Source organism: Rhinopithecus roxellana, chromosome 11 (genome assembly GCF_007565055.1).
Source record: "Rhinopithecus roxellana isolate Shanxi Qingling chromosome 11, ASM756505v1, whole genome shotgun sequence".
In the NCBI taxonomy this organism is placed as follows: Eukaryota; Metazoa; Chordata; class Mammalia; order Primates; family Cercopithecidae; genus Rhinopithecus; species Rhinopithecus roxellana.
The window spans coordinates 47,287,619-47,313,531 of record NC_044559.1 but is presented as its reverse complement, the minus strand read 5'-3'; the positions used below and the strand labels follow the sequence as shown (position 1 = coordinate 47,313,531).

General features: G+C 44.2%; 1 protein-coding gene across 3 annotated transcripts in view; it reads right to left on the bottom strand.

The window, feature by feature from the left end:
• Nucleotides 1–25,913, bottom strand: part of DOCK1 (dedicator of cytokinesis 1) — a 548,347-nt gene that overhangs the window by 62,997 nt on the left and 459,437 nt on the right. For all 3 annotated transcript variants that reach the window (XM_030941069.1, XM_030941070.1, XM_030941071.1), the window contains exons 34-38: nt 16,466–16,551; nt 16,093–16,249; nt 10,229–10,269; nt 8,976–9,066; nt 5,450–5,569 (exon numbers count right to left, since the gene is read on the bottom strand). In XM_030941069.1, coding sequence (XP_030796929.1) covers nt 5,450–5,569; nt 8,976–9,066; nt 10,229–10,269; nt 16,093–16,249; nt 16,466–16,551 — 495 coding nt within the window. The remainder of the gene's footprint in view (nt 1–5,449; nt 5,570–8,975; nt 9,067–10,228; nt 10,270–16,092; nt 16,250–16,465; nt 16,552–25,913) is intronic.

Sequence of the window (25,913 nt, the reverse complement as noted above, 5' to 3'; positions counted from 1 at the left end):
GACAACAGTGAGGGTTAGAGTCCTACCCGTTGATTGGGAGCTGGTTTCTCTGGTGCTCAGCTGCTTAGAGGGCTTAAATAGACATCTAAGACTAATTTATAAAGAAAAGAGGTTTAATCAGCTCACAGTTCCACAGGCTGTACAGGAAGCATGGCAGCATCTGCTTCTGGGGAGGCCCCAGGGAGCTTATACTCATGGCGGAAGGCAACAGGGGCAGGCATCTTACATGGCAGGCGCAGGGCTGAGAGCAGAAGGCAGGGAGGTCCCACACACTTTTTTTTTTTTTTTTTTTTGAGATGGAGTCTCTGTCACCCAGGCTGGAGTGCAGCGGCTGGATCTTGGTTCACTGCAACCTCCACCTCCCAGGTTCAAGCGATTCTCAAGCCTCAGCCTCCCAAGTAGCTGGGATTACAGATGCCTGCCACCACGCCCAGCTAATTTTTGTATTTTCAGTAGAAACAGGGTTTTGCCATATTGGCCAGACTGGTCTCAAACTCCTGACCTCAGGTGATCTGCCCGCCTCAGCCTCCCAAAGTGCTGGGATTACAGGCGTGAGCCACCGTGTCCCAGCCGGTCTCACACAGTTTTGAACAAGCCAGATCTCACGAGAACTCACTCACTCTCACGACACAGCACCAAGAAGGAAATCTACCCTTATGACCCAAACACCTCCCACCAGGCCCCACCTCCAACACTGGAGATTACAATGACTTGGGATTTGGGCAGGGACCCAGATCCAAACCATATCAGGGCCCCACACCAATCAAGGCTCCCCTTCAAGTTTCCTTGGGCTGTGTCACCTGCCAGTTAAGGCCTGTGATGACCTGTGGACCATTTAAAAAATATTTTTCCCCCAAGATAATTGCAATCTGGGAATGGAGTGTGGAAAGCCATGCCCTGGGCCGTTCCAACTTCAGGCTTCTCAACCTTCAGTCATGGCCTTTGTCTTATCCCACTGCATTTAGGAAAGGCAGGAGGATGTTATTTCTCAAATGATGGCCCATCCGCAAAGCAGCCAGGGATACTCAGGCCTCAGCCTTCTTTCTTAAACAAAAGTGATTCTAAGTCTGGCACAAAATGTCACACTTTGAGGTTCTACTGTGACCCCCTCCCTCCTGCACTGGCCACTGGTGGGATTCCCCACATCACAGTCACGGGGGTCAGGAGCTCATTCTCTCAGGCTGCTTCTCCTGCAGGATCCTGCCTACCTAAGCCCCCTCTCTAACAGAAGAAAGAAACTCCACGATGGAGAAATGAGCACTGAGGTCCAGTAAGTTTTATGAGATGCTGTTCTCACATTTCTAGTTGTGGGGAAGCCGAGTTATTTGGGAGACTAGAGTGGACGTTGTCTTTCTCAGAATACATGCATACTTACGGGATTTCTAGATGAACTTTTGTTAATCTAGATTGGATTGTGCTCTTGATTGGAACCCGACTCACCTGTCTAACGAGCTGTGTGGTGCACGTGGGTGCCGCTCACACTCACCTGCCCCTAAGGGCACTGCTCCACCCCTTGAAGTCTGTGGTGACCATATGATCTGCTTCAGCCAATGACATGAACACTGTCATTCTGAGGCAGAAGCCCCAGGGCAGGCGACTCCTTGCTGTCCTCTCTGGCTGTGTCCCTGTGTGGCGGAACCTCTGCTTATCTGGGTTCCAAGTGAAAAGGAGGACCTGGAGCATGTATGAGAAACACTCCTGCGCTGTTTGGAGCCATGGAGATTGGGAGAGGTTCAAACTCTAGCGCAGGCCATCCAGACTGCTACAGAAGATGAATTATTTCCGACTGCTCTTTTTCCCAGAAAATGTAATACTTGTTGATGTTAAAATGAATTTTTTGCCTTGCAGCTGATCACTCAGATACTTCAAATTTCATTTTATCAAATTCTTTCCAGCATCCGTTCTTTGTCTCACTTTAGTTTTAGAGGGATAAGGAGGCTTTGTTCCTTTTTAACATTCTCGTGGAAATATTATGGATTTTCAGAAGTGGCTTTTCCATTGGTTTTATCAATACAGCTACTATGAAGAAAATCCTCCTGAAACTCATTCTGATTCAAGGCCAGCCAAAGATCACTTTGCCATAGCCCTTGTTCTGTCTCCACCAAAACACAGGGACATCTGAGAACAATCCATGAGTCAGTTTTCCTTTAGCTGCCCATCCCATTTTGTCACTTGAATTTATTTTTTCTAAGGCGGGCTTTCTCAACCCGGACACGACAGGGATTCTGGTCTATTTCTTTCTGGTGTGGGCGCCATGTGTGCACTACTGGAGGGTTAGCAGCACCTTCTCTTCCCCCAGTCAGGAAAACCCACAATACCTCCTGCAGATCTCAGTTGAGAACCACTGTTCTGAACCAAATACATTCGTTTTGCCCCTCCATGTGATTTTTTTTGATGAACTATCACAACGTAGAAAAAGATATTTGGCTACCTTTGCTTAAAAAAAAAAAAAAAAAGAAAGAAAAGAAAAAAGAAAAAAAAAGACTTTGTTTTTTGATTTATCATTTATTGAAGGCCACCTGTCCTGCCATCCATGAGCATTTCTCATATGTCAGGAAGCATGTTAAATGTTGACTTTTCATTCATCTGTTCATTCTTTCCACACACGTCCGTAATGTAATGAGCACGCGCTGTCTGCCAGGCACTGTTCCGAGCATTAGATGCGTGGTGGGGAATTGACGTGTGAGGCTCTGTCTTCACAGAGCTCAGAGCCTACTGGGGAACTCATTAAAGAAACACACAAGCAAATCTATCATTGCAAATGATAGTAGGTGCCAAAAAGGAGAAAAGAGGATGTTTCCGTGGCTGGAGAAGAGGTGACATTTAAGCTGACACAGGAAGGAGTAAGCCCAGGGCACAGCAGGGAGACATGCCTTGAGTCCACCATGCACGCGTGGTCCTCTACCACAAAGAAACAGGTAGCCCCGAATGCCAGTCGTGCCCAGCATGAGAAAGCCTGGCTTAGTAAAAGCTAATTCAAGTGACAGAATGGTACAGGCAGCAAAAGGAAAACTGACTCAAGCAATGTCCTCAAGGCAGCGCAGCAGAAACCCGCTGGGCAGTGGCAGGAAAGGGCTGGTGCATTTCAGGACGTAGAAGGGCCAGTGTGGCTGGAAGGCAGAGGGCAAGGGAGGGAATGATGGTGGAGAGGTCGTGGGAGCCAACGCTGGTCAGAGGATGTGCTGCCACAAAGAGAGCCCGGCAACGGCCATCAACAAATGCACACATGCCTTCAGTCCCATGACCTCTGGCCCTTGGGCCTCCCGGCCACCCCAGGGTCCCTGCCTCCTGCCCTGCCCATTCAGTAGCACTGCTCACCCTTCCCTAGAACACTATGGAGCCAAGAAGCCACTGCAGGGAAGGGATGGCTGCATTTGCTCCATTTCTTTGCCAGTTTGCTGAGAAACAGGATTCTCCTGGCTAACCTACTATAATTTTAGTAATTGGCCCTAATCCTCAAAGCTTCTCATTCCAGAGAACAAAAATATATCGTGTTCCACTACAGCAGCGGTCCCCAACCTTTTTGGCACCAGGGACTGATTTCAGGGAGGAAAATTTTTCCATGGAGCAATAGGATAGGTAGGGGATGGTTTCAGGATGATTCAAGGGCATTACATTTATCGTGCACTTTATTTCTATTACTATTACAGTGTAATACATAACGAAATAATTATACAACTCACCATAATGTAGAATCAGTGGGAGCCTGAGGTTGTTTTCCTGCAACTAGATGATCCCATCAGGGGAAGATGGGAGACAGTGACAGATCATCAGGCATTAGATTCTCATAAAGAGGGTGGCACCTGGATCCCTCACATGCACAGTTCACAACAGGGATCACGCTCCTGTGAGAATCTAATGCTGCTGCTGATCTGGCAGGAGGTGGAGCTCAGGTGGTAATGCGGGCGATGGGGAACAGCTGTAAAAACAGATGAAGCTTTGCTCGCTCACCCGCCGCTCACCTGCTGCTGTGCAGCCTGGTTCCTAACAGGCCATGAACTGCACCGGGGCCGAGGACCTGGGGTTTGGGGACCCCTGAACTACAGGACTGGGTGTAATTCACAGAACATTTCTGATCCTCATTTCCAAGCAGCCTTTGGGAGCCCACATGCCATTCTGAAAACTTCAGACTTTCTCCTTGTGTCAAGAATGGCAGGGACAAAGAAAGGACACAGCAATGCTTACTCCAAATGTGAGCAGAATCCCAAGCTTGGGACCACGGGGACTGTGTTAAGTCATTGTTTTCAATGGGGTTTGGTTTATGTCAACAGCCACAAAAAGGGGCAGCCATCATCCCTCCCGGGTGTCATTGTAACTGTGGGTAGGACTGTGTCCCCAGAAATATCTGAAGTCCTAACCCCTGGTATTTCTGATTCTGACCTTATTTGGAAACAGGGTATTTGGATGTAATCAGGGAAGATGAGGACCTGCTGGAGGAGAGTGGGTCCTCATCTAACTACTGGTACCTCCTAAGGAGAAGGAGATTGAGACAGAGACTCGCATGAGGAGAAGGCCTGTCATGATGAAGGCAGAACTTGGAGCGACGTAGTTACACCTGACCAGTGCCAGGGACCACTAGCAACACATGCAAAGGAAAAGGCACGGGGCAGATTCTCCCCTGCAGTCTTCAGAGGGGGTGACCACGCCAACACCGTGACATCAGGCTTGCAGCTCCCAGCACGAAGCTAGGAGAATACATTCCCGTTGTTGAAAGCCACCCAGTTTGTGCTACAGCAGCCCGAGGATGTGAACGTCGGTACCTTCATAAAGTGTGCCAGTCACTTTTCTCAAAGGAAAAAAAAATAAAACAGGTTCTGAAATGAGTTAGGAATCTTGATGAAACCAAAGGAGTTCCAATGTCACTTCGGTGGCAGGTTTTAAAAACTTCTGAAACTGAAACATCTTTTTTTTTTTTTTTTTAAATAGTTACTGCATATATGAATCACAAGAACTACAGTGATCAAATACAATACTGGCTGATTAAAATGACAGCAGGTTTCCTTTTAGTGGAAGTCAAGTGGAATCTATAATTTTGTTTAAGCCAATTAAACTAGAAGCCACCAGGATGGAGCAATATCCATCCTACCATGGGATTAATTCTTCCGTGACAACAGAAAGATGCAAGATGTCAAAGGAATACATTAACTCTGTGGGCACGGAAACACCTCCGAATCAGTGTTCCAGACTTCGTTCCCTCTGGTAAGGGTTATAAAAATACTTGGTGCTTTTTTAGAGCATCTATAAAAGAGCTATTGATTTTTTTTTTTTTTTTAAGATTTCTACTTTTAAGTGTAAGCTGAAGGAACATGCATAAAACATTTCAATATACAATTTGTAACAAATTTCTGGTTCTGCAAACATCACATGCTAAGAAAACGTGTTTACAACGTTGCAGGTAGGTGCAAGGAAAGAGGAAAATAAGGAAAATTGCTTTTTGTTTGCTTTTTACCTTGCCTTTGTCGAAGTAGTGGATGATTTCCTGGTAGAGCTGCTCCTTCAGCTGTCCCTGCGTGGTGGCCTGGTACCCGTCCCGCTGGGTGAGGTGGGCCACACACACATCCTCCGACCACTAAGGGAGAAGCAGAGCATGAGCGGCCCCGAGGCAGACACACACCCAAGGATGTCAGAATGGTGGGAGCTTCGCGTCAGACACATGTGGGGGCCACAGTTCTGGAGACACGTGTGGCTGCTGTCAACAGGCTGGGGATTGCCAGGGCAGAGCCTCTGTCTGGACACACCGACAGGCATAAAAGACGTGGGGGAGGCAGAGCTGCAGTGGGGTTCACACAAAAGAAAAACCCAGCAGGTTCTGGAAAGCACAGAACTGGCAGCTTGCAAATGCCACCTCCTAATATCCCGGGACAAATCAGGAACCAGGTGATCCAGGGCCATCCCAAGGGCGGCACCCCAGGGCTCTGGTCTCAGTGTTGCGTGGGTTGGCATTTTAATCAACAGCAAAGACAGTATATGGAAAGGGACTGGAAAGGCTGTCAAGCTCCTTAAGGATGGGGAGGTGTCTTTGCACCATCAGCCATAGGCATGGTGCTGGGCACAGAGTCAGGGCTTGGCCAGTATTCCTGGCAGCATTAGTGCAGTCGGCCTGTGAGCTGAAGATGCATGAGGAGACACGCCAGAGGGAAGGCAAGGCCACTTGACAGATACAACGTGTCAGCTCCTGAACTTGGGCTCAACACATCAGTGGCATTAAGTATAGGGTTCAATAAAATTCAGCAGCTATTTGATGAGGACCTGCTGTGTGCCTCAAGCTAGGTCAAAGAGGAGGTGGAAGACGCCTGACCCCCAGGATGGTGCAATTCTACATTAGAGCATAATGACATAGGACAACACTGTGTGAGCTAGGATCGGGCCACCGTACTCTAGCCTGGACAATAGAGCAAGACCCTTCTCCAAGAAGAAGAAGAAGAAAAACAGAACAAGAAAAAGAACACTGCAAAAAAAGACTCCATGAGCACCTCAGGGCAGGAGGCATATGCTCCCACTGGGCAGCCTGGAGGCTCACGGGAGGACAGGGTGAGCATGGGCTTGCTTATTGCTGGTCCTAGGAGAGGGAGCATGACCCTGTTTTCAGCCAGGCCACGGAGGGTGCTGCAAATAAGGCGCTAAGTGGGAAGCTGGGGTCTGGGCAATGGGGCAAGGCTCCATCAGCTGCTTACTGTCTTAGCACATACCCCTCCCCACTTTCCTGAAACCATGGGCCGGGGGGCACCTCTGCTAGACATCAGGTCTCCCAGGCAGTGGGCACGGGCCCTGAATGGCTCCCCCCTTCCAGGAAGGTCAGGCAGGAGTGAGAAGCCTTTAAGTGGTCTGCAAAGCTTTTCACCTTAAAATTAAACTTGCCTATCTCCATCACAATTGGACAAACTCTGTAACTTTGAAGTTTGTATGACGTAATTGGTCTACTTTTATTGGAGGATGGAGAATCAAAGTAAAACTAGATTCTGAAATGTAACCACAATAAAATAAACTAAGAACAAGCAAGTTCAGAATCCAAATGACTTCTTTGCATTTTTATATCAGTTTTGCAAATGAAAACATTGACCAGGGAAGCAAAAATCCTCTCTGCCTTCCACTTGCACATGGAGATGTAATCATGTGATTGCTAGGTGAAAAACTAAAGCTTTTATCGCTCTTGGTTTTGACGAAAGATATACCTAACCAAAAAAGATTCTATTTGAGGATTTTCAGTTAACAAACAGTAATATATCTGTCATACTGAAGAATTTTCACAACGATACAAATCATGTCCTTTGGTGAGTTGATTAAATAGCATGAATTCACATTTACAGTAATATCAAAACATACTTAGAAAAAATTGCAAAATGTAATGGGGCAAAAGATATGGAGAGAGATTATGTAGAATTCACCATTAAACCGGAAAATTCAGAAGCTCAGGGGAAATGATAATGCAATTGGACCTATCGATTTGAGCTGTGAAACAAACCATCACGCCGTTTGTGACAAACCCATCTGTACTCAATAAATCCAATGATTAAACAAATGATGCTTTTATGCACACATATATATTTTACATTCACACATGCATAGAAAAGTTTACATTCTATGAGAGACGGAGTAAGGGTTGAGTGAGCAGTTTGTCAACCCCATTTTAATTTCCCTGGGGTAAAAGAAATATCTTCACCTTTGCAAAAACACCTTGTTACTGAAATTTGAGTTTCGAATAAATGAAGGCCGTCAGCATTCATAGTGTGAGAGCTGGTATCAGATGTACCAACTGAAATCTCCATCCTCATAAATTATGCTCCTTGGGAGAGCCTTACATGGCATGGGGCCAAAGGGGTCCTCAGACAGCCAGCCTCAGGAGGACAACTGATGAGGCCTCCAGACGGAGCTGAGCTCTGTGTGTTTATTTGTAACAGACACTGCTGTTTCCAGGCAGAGGCCAATTTCCACTCCCAAATGTCTCTAGGGCAGCCTGTGTATATCTGTGTCACAGAAGCTAGCAGAAATTTCAGGATCGGGCCAAAGATGGAAAGAGTCTTACCAGAGTTTTACTCCAGAACACAATGTCTTCCCTAACTCCTATTACCTAATTGACACTACTTAATACCCATTTCATGTAATTTTCTCTGGTTCTCTTTCATTACATTTTTGGTTTTTGGGAGGCTGGCCTAGATTTGGAAACATGACTCCTTGAATGAGTAGTCTTTGTGGAATGCCACCAAACTCAATTCTAATTCTTGTAACTGTTCTTATTTATCCAGTTCATAATTTTTCAAATTTTTATAAGGATGTCATGAGCAAGATCATCTAATAACTTGCTGAAGTTGTGAAATATAAAACTAGAGGCTATACAGCAATTTATCCATCCATCCATCCATCCATCCATCCATCCATCCATCCATCCATCCATCCATCCATCACTGTAAACAAAGGAAGTCAATGTCTGAAGCTATCTGAGTAATAAAAGAACCACTAAGAGTTGACAGTTGTCATGCCAGACCTGTGCTAGGAGCAACACTCTTTAGAATCAGGCAGACAGCGCTAGCAGGAGGTCTCAACGTGAACTGATAAGAGTGAAAAGTCATGATCTGGTCCCTAACTCTTCACTAAGACAATTAGGGGTGTGTCTCATCCTATCTCTTAGTTGTTACTACCAGGAAAATTCCTTCATGATATTGTTCTTCACCATCCTGGAGTCCTCTAGTCCTGAACAAGGAATTGTAGAATCTCTAACTTGCTGTCAGCTCACAGCCAAGTGATGGGAGTTTACAATGCTTGGTGATCACCTGCTATGACATCTAACTAGATCTGCATTCAGAAGGGACAAATCTCTATCCAAAGCACTTCCTAAATTTTTTTGATCATATCCTTGCATTTATTTAGCCAATTTCATAAAACCTTAAGTTATACTTATTAGAATTTGTCATGGAAAAATGAAATTCTCAATACTCTTAGAATGTGTAACAATAGAATCATCATGTAATTGACATTACCTTAAGAAGCTTTGCATGGAGAAGCAAAGTGTAAGCCGCTTCGGTGTAGTTATCACACTCCTTGTGCAGGTCACAGAGTTTGTACAAATACCTGAGACAATAAAACAGAGGTATGTTCTTAAAATGTCACTAAATAATTTGTGTTGAGGATTGCAAGAGCTAAATTCTATGTTCAACAGTAAATCACAGCTATACTTTCTTTTTACAATGTTCATAATTCATAATGCCTTACAAACTTTTGGTACACAAAGCACTAAGAAAAACTCAGGAAAAAGATAAAGATGATACACAAAGTAGAATTTTCCTTCAAATTTCTCATTCCTTTTCATTTTCCCTTAAACATTTTTAATGAGACACCCAATGCTTCATTGTGATTTCCTACATTTCTACTGAGTCCAAATGCACAACAAAATCTGTAAAAATACAAATCCACCAGAATAAAGAGCTCCAATGATTACAGTCAATGTGATCAAAAGAATTTCTTTGCCATAAAGAAATACAGGTAACTGAGTTATTAAATTCATATAGTACGTTTTTGAAAAGGAGAAATAAAAAAACCTAGAAATAGAAAATTAGACAACCACACTCAGCGTAATAAACACATCACTAAAAACTCACGCTGCGTAGGTTACATCCTTCTCCTAGTCTCCAGAGTGGTAATCTTCCTAATTATTTGACACTAGACTTTAGAAGTAACCAAGAGAGAGGGGCTCAATCACAGTCCCTCACTTCAGGGAGTAAGGTAAGTAGGGAAGCAAAATCCAGCAGGCAATGCAAAACATTTCTCTTCTTCATGGAAGAAAGACATAAAAAACATGGGACTAGGGCATCCATTAACTAACAGCAGACTGAAAAATTATAACTCAACTATGTCCGGTAAAGTTATAACTGGATTTCTCACTGGATCATATAACTTACTGTGAAACATTAAAATGTATGTGCTTATTATCTTTTTGCAAAAGGGCCGCAAGAGTTGGTCAACAAGGACAAAACGCTGTGAAACAATTATCAGTAGTTTTGCTTCTGAGTTGACTAAAGGTGACCACCAAGAACTCAGCACCAGTCTGGACAATACGAGGCCTGCACAAGGGCTGAGAATGTATCCAGGAGCTCCACCAAACTCTACCTTATACGTTTCACAATTTTCTACAAAGTAAACCTCTGTGGCTATAACACATTTCTCAGCACAGGTAAACATACAACATATATTATTATTTATAATTAACATGCAAACAAGTGTGATGCATACCTACCTTATGTACATTTCTTCTCTTTCAATTTCTTTGTAGAAATTCTGAAAAACCATAATACTGTTTTAAGAAATCTGTTCCACAAAAGGTGTCACACACACATTAAAAATTCAAGATACTTCATCTTGTGTCCAACATGGCCGAATGGACCCAGCTCTTCAGATCAGAACCATAAATTCACATAAATTGCAAAACCATCTTACACGGTTCTTCACTTTTATTTTTTGCTGGTCAAACACAATTCCATTTCTACACTGAACACTATAATGATTAAAATCAACTCCTATCACTTGAAAGTCACTTGTCTTTAGCTAAAACAAAGCATTACCCAAAAAGACATGAAGACGTGCTATCTGAGCCATAGTAATCTCATGAGAACAAACGAATACATAAATAAATATCCCAAATTTGGGAATAAGCAAATAAGCATCATCAACATGATTTAAAGCTTTCTGGGCCCAGCCTCAGCAAAAAAGACAATATGATAATGTAGAACTGAGGTATGAATACACTAGCCAATATATTAAAGACATATATTAAAAGGTAAAGTAAATTTAATTAACACTGAATAAATAATTCACTTCCCCCAGCTGCACTTGCCATGCTTGGAGTGCTCAACAGTCACATGGGGCTAGTGTTACTGTATCAAACAGTATAGACATAAGACCGTTTCATTATCCCAGAACTTTCTAGTAGATAGCACTGTTCCAGGCAGACAAACCTTCCAAACAACGGTTAAAAAAAAAAAAAAAAAAAAAAAATGGGCTGCCTCTGAAAAAGCCCCCTGTGTATGAACACTGATGGAGAAAGCTTAGTTAGTAGATTAAAACCAATGGATTATTTCTACATCTTTACTGGAAAATGTCATCTGGTTGAGCAATAATATTTCTATCAAAATTATATTTCTTAAGGTGAACATCTCCATAAACACTTTAAAACCTTTTTCACACAGGAGCCACCAGAAAGGCACAGAAGTCACCTAACAAGGCCTAAGGTAAGGAAACCTCAGAGTCACTTTCAATGTGCAATTTAGCACCTAAAAATGATGTCAGTTCTCTAGAACTGGAGCCTGAAGAAGTAACTAGTGAGTATCACCATTACAGAGACATACAATTATCCACGAAAATGGCATAGGCTCTTTAATTTCATGAGCAAAACCCAGCATTGCTTCTACAATTGATGTCTCTGAAAAGAAATGATAACTAAGTCTAGAAAATAAGCGGGGGCACATTTAGAAAAATGCACCAAGATTTTCAAGTTTCATTGCCTCTGACATTTTAATGTCCTCCAGTTCATACGACATGGCTCAGTAATGAGGATATTTTCAGCAGACAACTCAGTGTCGCAACAAAGAGAATCTGCATCAAAGGCAGAGGATAAGTCCTTCATTTCCAACTCAAACTCGCCAGTATTTACAAGCCAGGGTTTCACACCGGCCCCTTCTGTACTCGTATTTTTAATCCTTTCTAAGGTTTTGATCATTTTTCTTTACAATTTCACAACGGGAATATCATTGACCTTCATTCCTCTCTCGGAGATACGAAATGTCTTCTATTTTCTGCCTGTGCTGAGTCCTGTTCCCTTCCTAGGACTTCAAAACCTCTCCACAACCGAAGTACACTCATCTCCAATCCCAATTTCTATATAAAACCTTTGTGTTTCTTACGTAAAGGTCCACAAGGTGCTCCCACTCCTCCTGGGCTCCGCGGGCAGCCTTGTCTCTCAAGTCCCCCCACACCAGCGCTGACTGACGTCTGTGCCAAGCTTGCAGCTCAGCTCCCAGAAGAACCCCATTGGGACCGGCCCCCCAACTCCAATCCACCGCTAGGCATTGATCTTTCAGAACGCAGACATCAGAATTATATTTCCATTTTGGACTAAAACAGATACCAAGATTTTAAAAATACTGGACCCCACTCTGCATTTAATTAGCCTTGTCACGGGGCCATGAAGAGAAGTAACTGGCATCTTCAAAGTAATGACGGGTCTACCAGTCTCAGAGATGGGATGTGTGGATGACTGACAGAAGAACTAAGTAACACTCAGCGACATTAGTGACCAATAATTAAAGATGCTCGATTATGAGGTGTCAGTGAAATTCTAGTTAAAGAATTACAAATATACATCCAAGATCCAATATACATGCAGACATCCTTGCAGGGGATGTCTTGGGGACTTAGGTGGCCAGGAAGTGTGACTGCTCGCATCTCTTGCTTTTTCATTTTCATTTTTCTTCTTTTGTTGTTGAGACAGAGTCTACCTCTGCTGCCCAGGGTGAAGTGCAGTGGTATGATCTAGGCTCACTGCAACCTCTGCCTCCCGGGTTCAAGCTGTTCTCTTGCCTCAGCCTCCCGAGTAGCTGGGATTACAGGGACCCAACACCACACCCAGCTAATTTTTGTATTTTTAGTAGAGACAGGGTTTTACCACGTTGGCCAGGCTGGTCTCAAACTCCTGACTTCAAGTGATCCTCCCTCCTCGGCCTCACAAAGTACAATAGGCGTGAGCCACTGTACTCATTCCCATTTTTGTTTTTTTAAGGGCAAAGAAATAGGACGTGAAGGAGTCCACACAGCTTACAATATTCTACTAACTGTGTTTTGGTAAGAAACCACAAAGCTGGTTCTAAAGAAAACTTGGCAACAGACTTAAAGAGCATCGGTAAATTCTATATTCATTTTATTTATTTAATTTTTTAACTTGAGGCTTCATTTTTTCTTAGTGACTAAAAGAGTATATTTTATACGTCTCCAATAGCTATACATCTATATTCATTTAGAGATGGTTATACATATCCATCCCTATTAAACTCTGTTGCTGTAATAAAAGTACAAGGAGAAAACAGAAAACCTGACCAGGAAATTGAGTTGGGCGGTGAGTATTTATGGTTAGGACACCTAGCTACCTATCTTTAAAACTCTGGTTTCTTGTTTCTCTTTATTCCACAGATTTATTTTCTAAATGAAAAAACGGTGACCGTTGGGATCCATTTTATCATCCCCAGGAAATGCTTAAGAACGTAACACTTGACTTTTCATTAAATGACTCAGGACATTCCCATTTGAAGAAGGTTAATAATGTCAGATAATCTTGAGAACCCTGGGAGTATTTCTTAGTTAAAATTGAGCAAGTGCCGACCACAGTTAACAGTACGTGGGCACTGAGGCAGGCTCTGAATGAAAGAGGCACACAGGTTCACATTAGAAAGTGTGATTACAGGTTTTATTACAAGAGGTTTTTTTCCTGACCCTAGATTCAGGTGATAAGAGCCCATATTCAGAGCACACCACCATTTCTCCACTGTTCCATGTCCTGGTGAACAGAAGAGATCTTGCTTAAAACAAATAGAAGACTCAATCATCAAAGTTGGAAAACTAAAAAACTTATTGATAATTCTTCCTTCTGGGCACTTATCAGCCTCTTAGATCCCCTTAAGGATTAGGAGGAACACTAAAAAGTTATGTCCATAACAGGGAAGGATTTTGTAAAGGTCTCCATTTCTTTCCCATAGGAAAATACTGGTTCCTATTTCACGTCAATTACATTGGCACCATGACATTACTTTGAACGCTGGCTGGAATGCAAGAAGACAGTGAAGCAAGCGCCAGGTTCTTTCCTGTCTAGTAAGATCAAACCAACTGACCTGGGGCAGAGCTTGCTGCTGTACCCCTTGGTCAGTCTCCAGGTGAATATGAAGACAAACACAGTCATGGCCCAGACCTCAGGGTCAGACATCAGAGGCCAGTAATTTCAACAGTAGCCTAAGACACTATGATGGATCTGCAAACATTCAGATTTTTCAAGCTCACAGATTCTTCTGTGTCCAGTTGATCGATGAGACCATCAGAGGCATTCTTCGCACTGTTGCAGTGCTTTACCCATCTTCTTTTGTGTTTAATCTACTTTTCCCACTACAGCCCTTAGGATATTCATCATAGTTATTTTAAATTGCAGGTCTGATGATTTCAAAACCTCTGCCTCTAATGCCTGGTTCTAATGCCTGCTCTGCCTCTTCACTGTGTCTTTGTCTTTAGTGTGCATTGTAATAATACGTTGAAAGTGAGTATGATGGACTGGGTAAAAGGAATCTAGTACTGGCTCCAGTGGTGGTTTCTGTTCCTGGGCTTCCACTCTGTGGGTCTCTGTATCTTCTTGTTTCTCTGACTTTGGGGTCAGAAGTTTGTCTATGGATCTAAGAAGATGGAACTAATAATTGTTGATTGTTTTCCATTTATTCAGCTTTGTTCTTGTTGTGAGGATGGGAGTGACAATTTGCAAGCTCTACATGCTAGACCAAAAACTGGTCCCTTATGTTTAGATTTTTAAGGAAAAGAAAACGTGTTAGAGAAATGCTTATCATTAGCCTAACCACATTGTCCAGCCATGGGATGAAGGGGCGAAGACTGCTCATGATCTTTTAGCTGTGAAATTCCTCACGGCAAAGCACAGATCCAGCACCGATACCATAGTCGATGAAAAGTGAAAGTATTCCTTTTCGTTTATCTTTTTAATCCACACAACTCTGGCTTTTTAAAGAATGAATGATGTGTCATGTTCCTCCTGGCACAGAAGCCCATTTCCGTGAGCATAAAGCACCCACAAGTCCACATACAAGGTGGACGTGGCAGTGAGGGCTATGTATCCAAATGTTATTGACGACTCTGAAATCCAGAGGCCAGTGGCTGGGAAGAAAAGGGAGGTAAGCAGAGCAAAGCAGGAGTAGTATTTTCTTGCATTCCTGCCATGGGACAGGCAGGGAAACTTGAGGAAAGCCCTACTACAGCCAGGAGTCAGTCCTTGTGTTTCTTTATAAGAGAAGCAGTGAAGGGAGAAGCAGAGAGCTCTGGAGCCAGGTTGTGGGAGTCACGAGGCTGCTGAGAGCCATGAGGCTGGCCGGGAGCTGAGCTTGTCGCAAAGCTTCCCAAAAGCTCATCGGTACTAATGGATTTCCTGGATTGGGGACCACAACGACACCAGGAAGTGGGTGTCCACAGAACCCAGATGTATCAGGGCAACAGCAGGAATGCAAATGGCAGACAGATGGCAGCAGCCAAGGTCACCCAGGTGTCTGCCCTCCCTGGTGCCCAGATCTGGTTTCCTGTGGCTGCCCTAACAAATTACCATAAACCTAAAACAACAGATGTTTCTTCTCACAGTTCCGGAGGCTAGAATCTGAAATCAAGGTGTGAGTAGGACAACGTTCCCCTAGAAAGCTCTAGGGTAGGATCCTTCCTGGCCTCCTCAGGCTTCTGGTGGCTCCAGGCAGTCCTTGGCTTGAGGCTGCATCCCTCCAATCTCCGCCTCCATCTTCACAAGGTCTAGCCTCTGCTTCTGTGTCTTCTCCTCTTTTGTCTCTTATGAGGACACCTGTCATTGGAGTTAGCACCTCTCCACTCCCCTTGCAGGTAATCCAAGATAATCCCATTTGAGATTCCTAATTTAATTATATTTGCAGGGCCTCTTGTTTCCAAATAAGGTCTCATTCGCAGGTTCTAAGGACTGGGGGATGGATCTACTTTTGAGGCCACCATTCAGCCTACCTACTACATAGCATGCGTTTATAGTCTCCTAATCACAAAGCCTTAAGGGTGTAATCAATGAGGCACTACCCTGGCTGCAAAATACGATGACTCATCATTCACAATGACAAGGAGAGCTATGTTAAAACGTCCAGAGATGGGACAATTTTACAGACTTATTCAGAGTGGACGACTTCATGATTCCTTCCCTGCAACAGATGAGGAAACAAGCAAAGGAGCCGTGGAAAGCTTCGTGGCTGACTGTCATAGATAAGGGCTGGGGCACTCCCTGCTTCAGTTCCTGGTGTGCTGTGAAAACTGAAAACACGTGATTAACCTTTCACTCACCAGCACATTGACGGTGCAGCTCATGCGGTTTTCTTTGTTCTCGTCGTGCATGATGGTTCTATAATCCAAAAGCCTTTCCATTAAGCGCACAACGAGTTTTACAAAAGTTTCTCCTGTTTTGGCGAGGTATTTATGCTTCCTGCAGTGCTCCAGAAGGCTGAAAAATAATTATACACACCTTGTTAATCACAGTCAGAAAAAGAAACTCAACGGAGGTGCAATTTTAACTATTTTCCATTATTAACACATTTTAATTATTTCTGGGCTACGAAGTTCATTGTAGTCTAATTACGGTCTCCCTAATTATCTCTCCCTGAGAGATATAGAGCTCTATATCTCTCCGACATAAATCCCACTGCTAATCAACACTTACATTTTATCAAATAACACTTTGTACTGTTCGTCTCCTCTGCCTCCTTCCACTTCATGATCCAGCTTGGTGATGATCTCATTTTCAAACTATAATTAAACAGAGGAAGCGTCAATAATCAGCATGGCGGGTATTTCATTTTATGACTTGAGTGTCAATAGCACATAAATCAACAAGAGAGATCATCCCAGACGGCTACCCTCTGCCTTTGAAGCCTCGTTTAAGAGTTGCCAACACAGAACCCCTGGAGGTTTCTGATGATCCCCTGCCACAGGGGGACCTTTCATTTCCTTTTCTGGTTAATGGAGCCTGAACATGCATGTCCTGATAGCAGGAGCAAGAACCAGGGGAAGAAAGACAAGGAACCTGTAGGGGGAAAAAAAAAATCAAAGCGCAGCATGGAAAAAAGTCTCAAATTTCGTCTCTACGAACACGTAACATCCAAAATAGCTTGTTGGTTCCTGAAATGAACAGATGGTGTTTCTCCTGCCAGTGAAGAGTTCTCGGCAATCTGAAAGCATCCGAGGGGCCACTTAGCTGCCATTCCTTGATAGATCCTAGTGAAATACCTCACTCTGGCTGAAAAAATGTTCTAAAGAGCAAGAGGAGCAATGTCCCTAAAGACAGACCAGCAGGCACCTCAAGAAGGTCCATCTCCAGCCTATCCTCCATCCCCCAGCTTCTGATTAAATTTCCTGGGAATCAGGGTGCAGAAAGGTTGCCAGTATCAGTTCATTATGTCTCAGATCCGTGCTTTTAGAAAAACTCTAAATTCTGGGGAGGTGGAAATCTCTAAAATGTCTTCCAGTGTCCGATCAGGCTGAAAAAAACCTCAATAACAATGGACATGTTTTCTCCATCCTCACTGCCCAGTTCCTCATCCCTGGCAGAGTTCACAGCCACCTCAGTACTGGGACTCTGGCCTGGTGATCAGCCATGCTGCAGGGGACCCTGAGTTACCATCGACTTGTGCCAGTAGCAAGGAGGGGCTGTGAGATCGTTCGTTCCCATAAAGATGAGACACGCACACTCTAAACTGAAGGAAGATGGACCAAGGAAGAATTGAAGAAAGCTGAATTCAGGGTTCAGAAAGCAGGTACGCCACGGGCATGTACGCAACGGTCTCCAGGATCTCTTTAAAGCTATGTTCAATCACCTACTTTCTCAGGCAACAAGGCTCAAGCCGTCCACTGTTATTAGGATCCCAGTGGAATGTAAGCTGAGTGAGAGGAAGAAGTTTTCTTTGGTCATTGCTCTAGCCAGCCCCAAAACCTCAAACAGTGCCTTTGATGCTGTAATGGAATGAATGTGCTGTGTGTATAGAAACTATTGAATACAGTTGGTCTTAGACCAACTTAGATTGGATAAAGTGCTTAGACTGGATAAAGCTGGAGAGGGCTTAATATGTCAGCAAAGGAGTGGTCTACAGCGTTGATAAATCACAACCTGCATTCTTGGCCAAGCCAAGCCCAGTAGTGAAAACAGCTCATCCAGAGTGCCTGTGACAGACACTGTGGGCACCAGAGACTTGGGGATACCCCAGCAGGAGCAGGTGACTGTGGCCCCCTGCGGGGAGGGCTGCGGGCAAGGAGTGTTGATATCCAAGGAGGGGCCTCAAAATGGACACAGACGCCCTGCCTGTCCTTGATCAGTACACACTGCCCAGAGCCACAGCTGTATCACACTACAGATGAAATACAGGCTTTCAGGGCTGGAGAGAAGTATTGATTCTTGCCTGACATCAAGGACTCAGCAACATTCCCAGAACCCGGACCTTAGCGAATCTCTCCAATTTTCTTCTTGATCTTCTCCATGGTCTCTTCCCCCAATAAACACTTCTTTTTGATTCTGTCTGGCCTAAGAAATTGAGGGATTTTAGCAGCATAGACAGATGGTTCTACTGAAGGAGGAATGACTTGCTTTATTTTTTTCACCTGAAATCTCACATTAACGATTTTTACTGTAAAATAACAACCTTTTGATACTAAACACTACTATCCTGCTCTTTACAGAAAATAATTCTGCAAAAGATAGTTCTTTTTGGAATCAGATACAAGGGAGAACACTTGGTAGTAGCCCAAAAGTTGCCATTTCAAGGCAGTTCCATCTTCCAGGTGGTGGCATGATCCAGACAGACTTCAAAGACTAAATACTTGATGAGCGCTAATGCTTCAGGACAAATAATAAAGACACAAAATTAAATTAAATTTAATCAAAACATGATTCAATTTCATGTATGTTTAATGAGTACAGACAACACAAAAGGTACAGAGAATGCAGAGAAATGTGCCTTCTCCTGACATGGGCAAACACGCAGGCATTTAAAATCGCTCCTCACTGGTCAATCCGAAGGGATCTGAACGCGGAGTGTAGGTTATGAAAATGGCATATTTTCTCTGCTTCCACGTAAATCTAGCTGTCACAAACACCGGCAATGGGGAAGCTACAGCTACCTGGGTGTGCTGCTGATCAAGTTTCGACTGAAGAACTTAATGATTTCCAAAAAAAGTGGATGAATGGTAAGTCAATCACAACACAGCTGATTCTAATTTTACTAACCCTAGTCCAAACTAAGTAATTTACACAAACACCTGGCCACCCTATTCTGTTTATTAGCAAGAAGTCAATACCAGAGATCCACAGCTAGCCTCCAATTCCAGGATCCTCGTTAATTTTTACAGAACACACTCGAATTGATTCGCTAGTGTGCTGTGAACTGTTACTATAATCAGAATTAAATGATCCTGTCCCACTAAATTGGAGATAGTACACTTGCTGATAGAGCAGAGCTGGTTTTATAAAAATCATGCTTATTATCTTCCTTGTAAATGCACATTGTCTGCTGATTGGCAACAAGGTTCTCTATGGCTGGGATAAAATTAGCAAGGGTTTCCTGTGTTGCTCAAAAGGTGGCAGAGGCTCACTCACATAATAAGCAAAACCATTATATTTTCTTCTCTTTTCTGAATCACTAATATTGCTACAAAAATATTCACAGGGTGTCCAACTTAAAATACTGAACAGAGAGTCTCTAAGTGTCTGATACCAAGCGGCCCTCTGAGAACATGAAACAAGAGAACACTTATGGACAGAAGGCCTTTCGGAAAGTTGCTGTTAAATTGAACGTGATGGAATCAGGGGGCTGAGCTCAAAGCGGTATTGACATCTTGTTAATTGAATTAACTTGAAAAGGAACCACTGCTTTTGCACTCACTGCCACAGTTAACCATAGGCTATTGGCACCTATTTGATAGATCATGGAGAGAAGGATCCCAGTAGTGGCTAATCCAAAAGCCACTTACATGTGGTTTGGAATGCATAATTTTTGTTTTGGGTGAGATTTACTATTCTTACGAATGCATCTATAATTTTATACATCTGTAATGTATAAAATCAGCCTGCACTTGCCAGCCAGCCAGCCAGGACCATGCTTTACATAATAGAAGAACTCTAACGTTCTGTGGGAGTGCAGCAGGAGGCTGGGCCAGGGTGGAAAGGTTTGCACAGATCACTCACCACCTTGACGGAGGGCTCCGAGGTAATCAAGAGCTGGGTGAAATCTGAAATCTATGGACATGGTCTGCTAAGTACATTAGCAGAAGGGCTTATTTGACCCTTTACAAATAGACCTTAGCACAATGCTGCTCTTTGCCCAGAGTGCTCTAGTTTCTCCTGTATTTAAAGAAAAAATGCTCAGAAGATACTGCAGGCAGGGGCATGGTGTTGGACCACCTCCTGGTTTCAGAGGGCACCAAGGAATCAGACTCTCTCTGCCTTCTCTCCCCGGAATGGGGCCAATCTGATGAAACTGCACAACCACACCTTACCCCCTGAGGATGTGCAGGAGGAGGTGGGTGGGAGAAAGTTGCTGGACTGCATCCGGGTGGAAAACATGGTTAAGAAGATGAAACCCACAAGGTTCAGCAGAGAGAAGTGTGGCACCTCACAACCCTTGGGGCTCCAGGTGCCCATGCTGACATTCTTGAAGTGACTGGTTCCTCTCGATCCATCACTTGAGTTCCTGTGCTCAGACACATTCATATCTTTATATATAGAGCATTCCTCTTGCCTAACTGCTCTGGAAACTTAATTACACACTTAATTAATCAGTGGCACTTCATCCCACATTCAAAGACCTCCACATCCTCCTACGTCCATCAAGCAGGGGGCTTGCTGATCTTGGAGCTCTCGTGAAACACTCATGAGCCTGGAGGACCCAGAGCCACTCACGTGGAGCTGCCTGGCTGGGGAGCTGTCCATCGCAGGCCATGACACCTTGCTGATGCCTGCGACAGGGGCAGCGGCTCCTTACATCTACATGACACAGATCAAAGAGTGACTTTAGGGCTGCATGCAATTCCAGTGGACTCTGGGAACATGGCCTCAAAATTAGTCCTGTTTAATTTGGTTAAAGGGGATTATGGAAGTTTGAGAATCTCTTTGCTAGAGGGCTTTCAGGAATGGAATTCAATATAGTCACTGCTCCTGGAGTCAAGGATACTGATTTCCATGGCCTCTCAGACCATCTTTGGGTCTGGATTCAATGAAACAGAAGCCTCTTGTGCCGTATTTCCTCTTTAGGCAAGAATTATTTTGACATTGAAAGCAAAAATAAACAAACCAACAAATAAAATCCCAATGAATTAAAGAATAAACAAGATAGAATTGCTACCAAACTCATTCACATTCATATTACAGTGGAAAATACATTGGCCTTTCCACCAAGTGGCAGAAGCTGATGACATTCACCCGGCTATTCAATTACTGGCTTCTGGTTACCGGCACAGGCAGCATGAAGAGATTATTCAAACAGGAGCTTGGCAACACTGATGACACAAAGATTACTCATGTTCTAATACTGTTACGACTAAATGGGAATTTCTGGAAGTTGTGGAGCATTTTACTGAGCCTCACAAAGATGACAGAAAATAGCTCCATGATTGAAAATATTATTTTTGCTGGGCAGCTTTTTCCATTCCATTTTTATTAATGGTCTATGGCCCATATGGTCATTTGCTGCAATTCTCAGCTGTTAGTTCTGTATTTTCCAAAGGCATAACAAATGGAATTCTTTAAAAAGATGCCAGGAGGGAATTTAAAAGTATGCTTTTTATTATGAAGCAAAATCCAGTATGAGGGTGAGACTTGGAGTGTGGTCCATGGGAGGGCAGGGTTCTTGGTGAGGTAGGGAGAGTCAGCTTAAGGCCAGGGGAGGGCTTATCTCCTGTGACCAAGGGCAGGCTCATCCAGGTGGATGGTATAAGGGACATGAAGACCCCAATTCCTCTCCATATCTCCCCCGCCAGCTTCTCAGTTCCAAAATCTTACCAAGTAGGATCTCTCCTTTCAAACAAGTGGAGATTCCTAGAGGCCTGAGTTTAGGGGTAAACATGCTACTCTCTGGACTGGGGTGGGGACAGGGTGAGGGGGTGGGATGACCACGCTGTGGTGGTGTCTTGAGGTGTTGGCCAGCTGTAAGGAAAGGGGGCAGAGAATGTGCCCTTAGGCACCAGGACAGGAAGAAGCAGCAGTGGGGGGATGAGTCAGGAGAATGGCTGGGGCATCCGGATCATAAAAGATTCACAGAAAGTGCTGGAAGAGCCAGGATGACCACAGGCAGCTGGAGCACTCAGAGACAAAAGAGGCAGAAGAGATGAGAAATGGGTTTTTGCTGAGGAGCTGCAGTGAGTGCCTGAGGTCAGCTTGACAGAGCTGGCTCTGGGGAGGTGGTGATGAAGCTCTGCCAAGGCCTCCAGATGGAAGGTCTCTGATGCTAATGGAACTTCCCCTGTGAAGGGCCATGTTCTGGCAGGAGCTTGGCCAGACAGATGCCTAGGAGGCCCCAGATGTCCACAGTGGCCTTGAGTATGGACAGGGCAGGGAAGTGGCACAAGAGTGCCCAGTGATGTAGGGGGTGGCTGATGACAGTGGCCACAGGGCTGGGGGCCACCTCAGGGGCATGGCTACAGTAGGCATCCACTGGGGCTTCCCACGTGTATCCCCACCTCCCTCGGCCTGCAGTATCCACACTACAAGCACTAGGAGGAAAAGAAATCCCTCCACAGGCAGCAGCCTCCTGGCCGTACACAAACAGGGCTGGGATGGGAGAGAGGTGTGAGTCTGCTAGAGCGTCACGCAGCGTCCAGTTGCTGGGAGCGCCTTCCTGTCAATGGACCGGAGCTCTATGGCTGTGGACCCAGGCTACAGTGAAACATGACTTTGAAGGTAGGAGGGATTTCTAAGAAGAATTCACGGCCACTGTGCACATCTGGGGGCCTCCCATCTCACAGGCTTCTTTCTGGCCCAGCCCCTGCAGAGCACGGCCCTTCCCTGGGGGCTTCCACGAGCATCAGGGACCTTCAGTCTGAAGGCTTTCGTGGAGCTTCATCGCCACCTCCCCAGAGCGAGTGCTGTCAGGCTGACCTAAGGCACTCACTGCAGCCCTGGACACAGTGTCCCAGGCCACAAGGAGGACATGGCCCATGAAAGGATAACTCCATGCCACCCCATCCTGCCGCCAAGAGAGCCCACTCAACACATGGACCCTGGAGAAGCAGGATAAGGGCAAGGCTGAGCCTATTCCGAAGGAAAATTTGTGCTCTTTCTTGCACAAGTGGAGACAGGAAATCAGTAGGCTCCTGAGGAGGTGTGAGAGAAAGAACGTTCTGATGAGATGCCCTCCGCTGCAGCTGAAGAGCGCGAGAGCAGAAACTCTGGGCAATGTTAGAAAAGCCAATTTGTAACACATGCTTTTAAAATGCCAGTAATGGTTTGGTGCAGTTAAATCTTGAGTAAAATAGCAGGTTTTTCTTCTGAATCCAGCAGATCTCCTCTCTACTCCAATTGTAAGAGTAAAATACAACCTGGACATACATATTATTTCATATTTCACAAACAGTAGCACATTAACAGCTCCACTCCAAAAGACATAGCAACCTTTAAAACGTAAGCTCTATATGGGTTCAAAACACTAAAGTGTTATAAAAACAAACCCCCTAATGTCTTCCCCCCACTCCAGTAGGGTTTGCACACCTGCTATAAAAGTGGAGGCAACTGAAGCCCTTGCTGAAGTGACTAATAAGGTGAGGTAACTGGGCTTGTGGCAGAGGAGTTAGGCAGCAGCCGACCATCCCCATCCCAGAAGCTCATGGATGGAGAAGCAGGTGGGGCCAGCCCTGCACCAATGTGCCACACACATGCCCACTCTACACATTCGCCCACATCACCAACAAAGAATAGGGGCCATCCCTTGTGCTTCAGAAGACCAGCTGAGAGGGACGAGTGGAACTGGGGGCAGAAACGACTTAGAAAATGTAGATAGAGCAAGTCAAGAGACAAATGCTGTGGCCCAGGAATAATCCTGGATTAGTGCAACAGTGACTGTGCAGAGGATAGAGGCTGCAGACTAGACAGAGGCAGGATTGATGAAGCTTCACAAACGACTGCCACGGAGGCCAGGGGAGCAAGCAAAGGCCAGGCCAGCGTGACCCACAGCCGGAAAACCCAGTGACAAGGAGACTGGCAGAAAAGGGGACGATGCTGCAGGCTTGGGGGATTCCAGCTGGGAAGCTGAAGTGGGCACATCAAACAGAAGAAAACTGATCTTTTCCCAACCACAGAAGCAGATTCACATCCAAGAGAGATTTTTTCTAAAACAAGGGTTAGTTTTTCTGCCTTCATTTTAAAGATCTTTAATGTACGCTATCCCTTGTCTGCAGAGGTTCAAGCAGATGACAACACAGATAAACAGGTGACTCTGAAGCAACAGTTCAGGCAGCTGACCAAGCTTGGTGGGTCCTTCTTCTGGGTGAATCTGTGTCTTCACGCTTATGCTTGGATTTACATACATCCAAGCACGGCATGTTGCATGCTTGTGAAATAGTCTGGTGTTTATGAGATGGAACTAAATATACCACCTACTTCATGGTATTACTCAAAAACAGTTTGGTTTTCTGGAAAGATGTTTCTTGACGCTGGGTGGAGTTTGAAGCCCAGTGGGAAGACAGTGTTTAAAATGGTGGCACAAATTCTGTGGCTCTCCTTAACTTCAGACCATTTCCTAGCAAACCTGGGGCCCCTGCCAATTGGAGAAAATGAACCACTTCCTCAGAAGATTATTGTAAGATTTTTTAAACCTACCACAAGGCAGCCATGAGACAAAAGAATGTGAGGGAAAAGGGGACAATTCAGAAACCAAACTCCTATTCATCTTTATTCTAACTGCCCTTAACCTTATTTTGACCCAAAGACTGCTTAAAAAGTGACAAATGGAATGATGTTTTCAATACTTTTGATCTTAGTTTTCTGTGCTAGTGACATTTATCTATATAAATACACTTTCCCCCTTAGCCTGATTCTTTAGTAGCAATTTTTCACAAAGTCCTTCTTTGGGCTTGATTTATATAAAATTCAAAAAGTCAGATGAATTTTCTGCCTAGGAAAAAGCATTTAAATTATAATTTGTAGTTCCAACGAGTTGGCAGTGAAATTGGGGCCATTATATTGTGCCAGCAGCGACAGAGATGGGGCAAATCTTATGGTACTAACATCAAACCATTTGGCAATAATATCAAAAGTCACAAAAATATTTGAAATCAGTAATTACGTTTCTGAGAATGTATACTGGGAAAACTTTCAAAATAAATTCAAGCTATATGCATGAATGTGTTCACTGCACAGTTATTCGCAGCAGTGAAAATCTGCAAACAACCAACATGCTCAGTTATATCAAGAAAGTGATAGTTAATTTTATGCCATCAGTAATATCACTAATATCATGGTTGCTATGTTGTAATTAAGGGAAAGCTCTTTGATATATTGTCAAACAGAAACAACATTAATAAAAAAAACTAAGTATAGTATTTACAATGTCGTATTAGTACAGTCTTTATACAAACACTTTGTATATACACAGACTGAGAGTGAGCCAGAGAAACAAAAACAGCTGTTCTTACGAAAATGAATTATCTTTAATATTATTAAAAATAAATACAGGGAGACCTTCTGCTAACTTGGAAAAAAAGAGAGAATGGAAGGAAAGAAGGAAGAAAGGGAGGAAGAAAGGAAGGAAGAAGGGAGGCAGGTACTAACACCACTCATCCCCAGCACAACTGACATTACACTGGGGAAATTAAACTAAAGCCCTCCCTACTGTCCACAGTTAGAATAACGTGAAAATAACAGTCACCTTATAAAAAACTGCCTAGGGCTGGGCGCAGTGGCTTACTCCTGTAATCCCAGCACTTTGGGAGGCCAAGGTGGGTGGATCACGAGGTCAAGAGATCGAGACCATCCTGGCCAACACGGTGAAACCCCGTCTCTACTAAAATAACAAAAATTAGCCAGGCGTGGTGGTGCATGCCTGTAGTCCCAGCTAGTCAGAGGCTGAGGCAGGAGAATCGCTTGAACCCGGGAGGCGGAGGTTGCAGTGAGCTGAGATTGCGTCACTGCA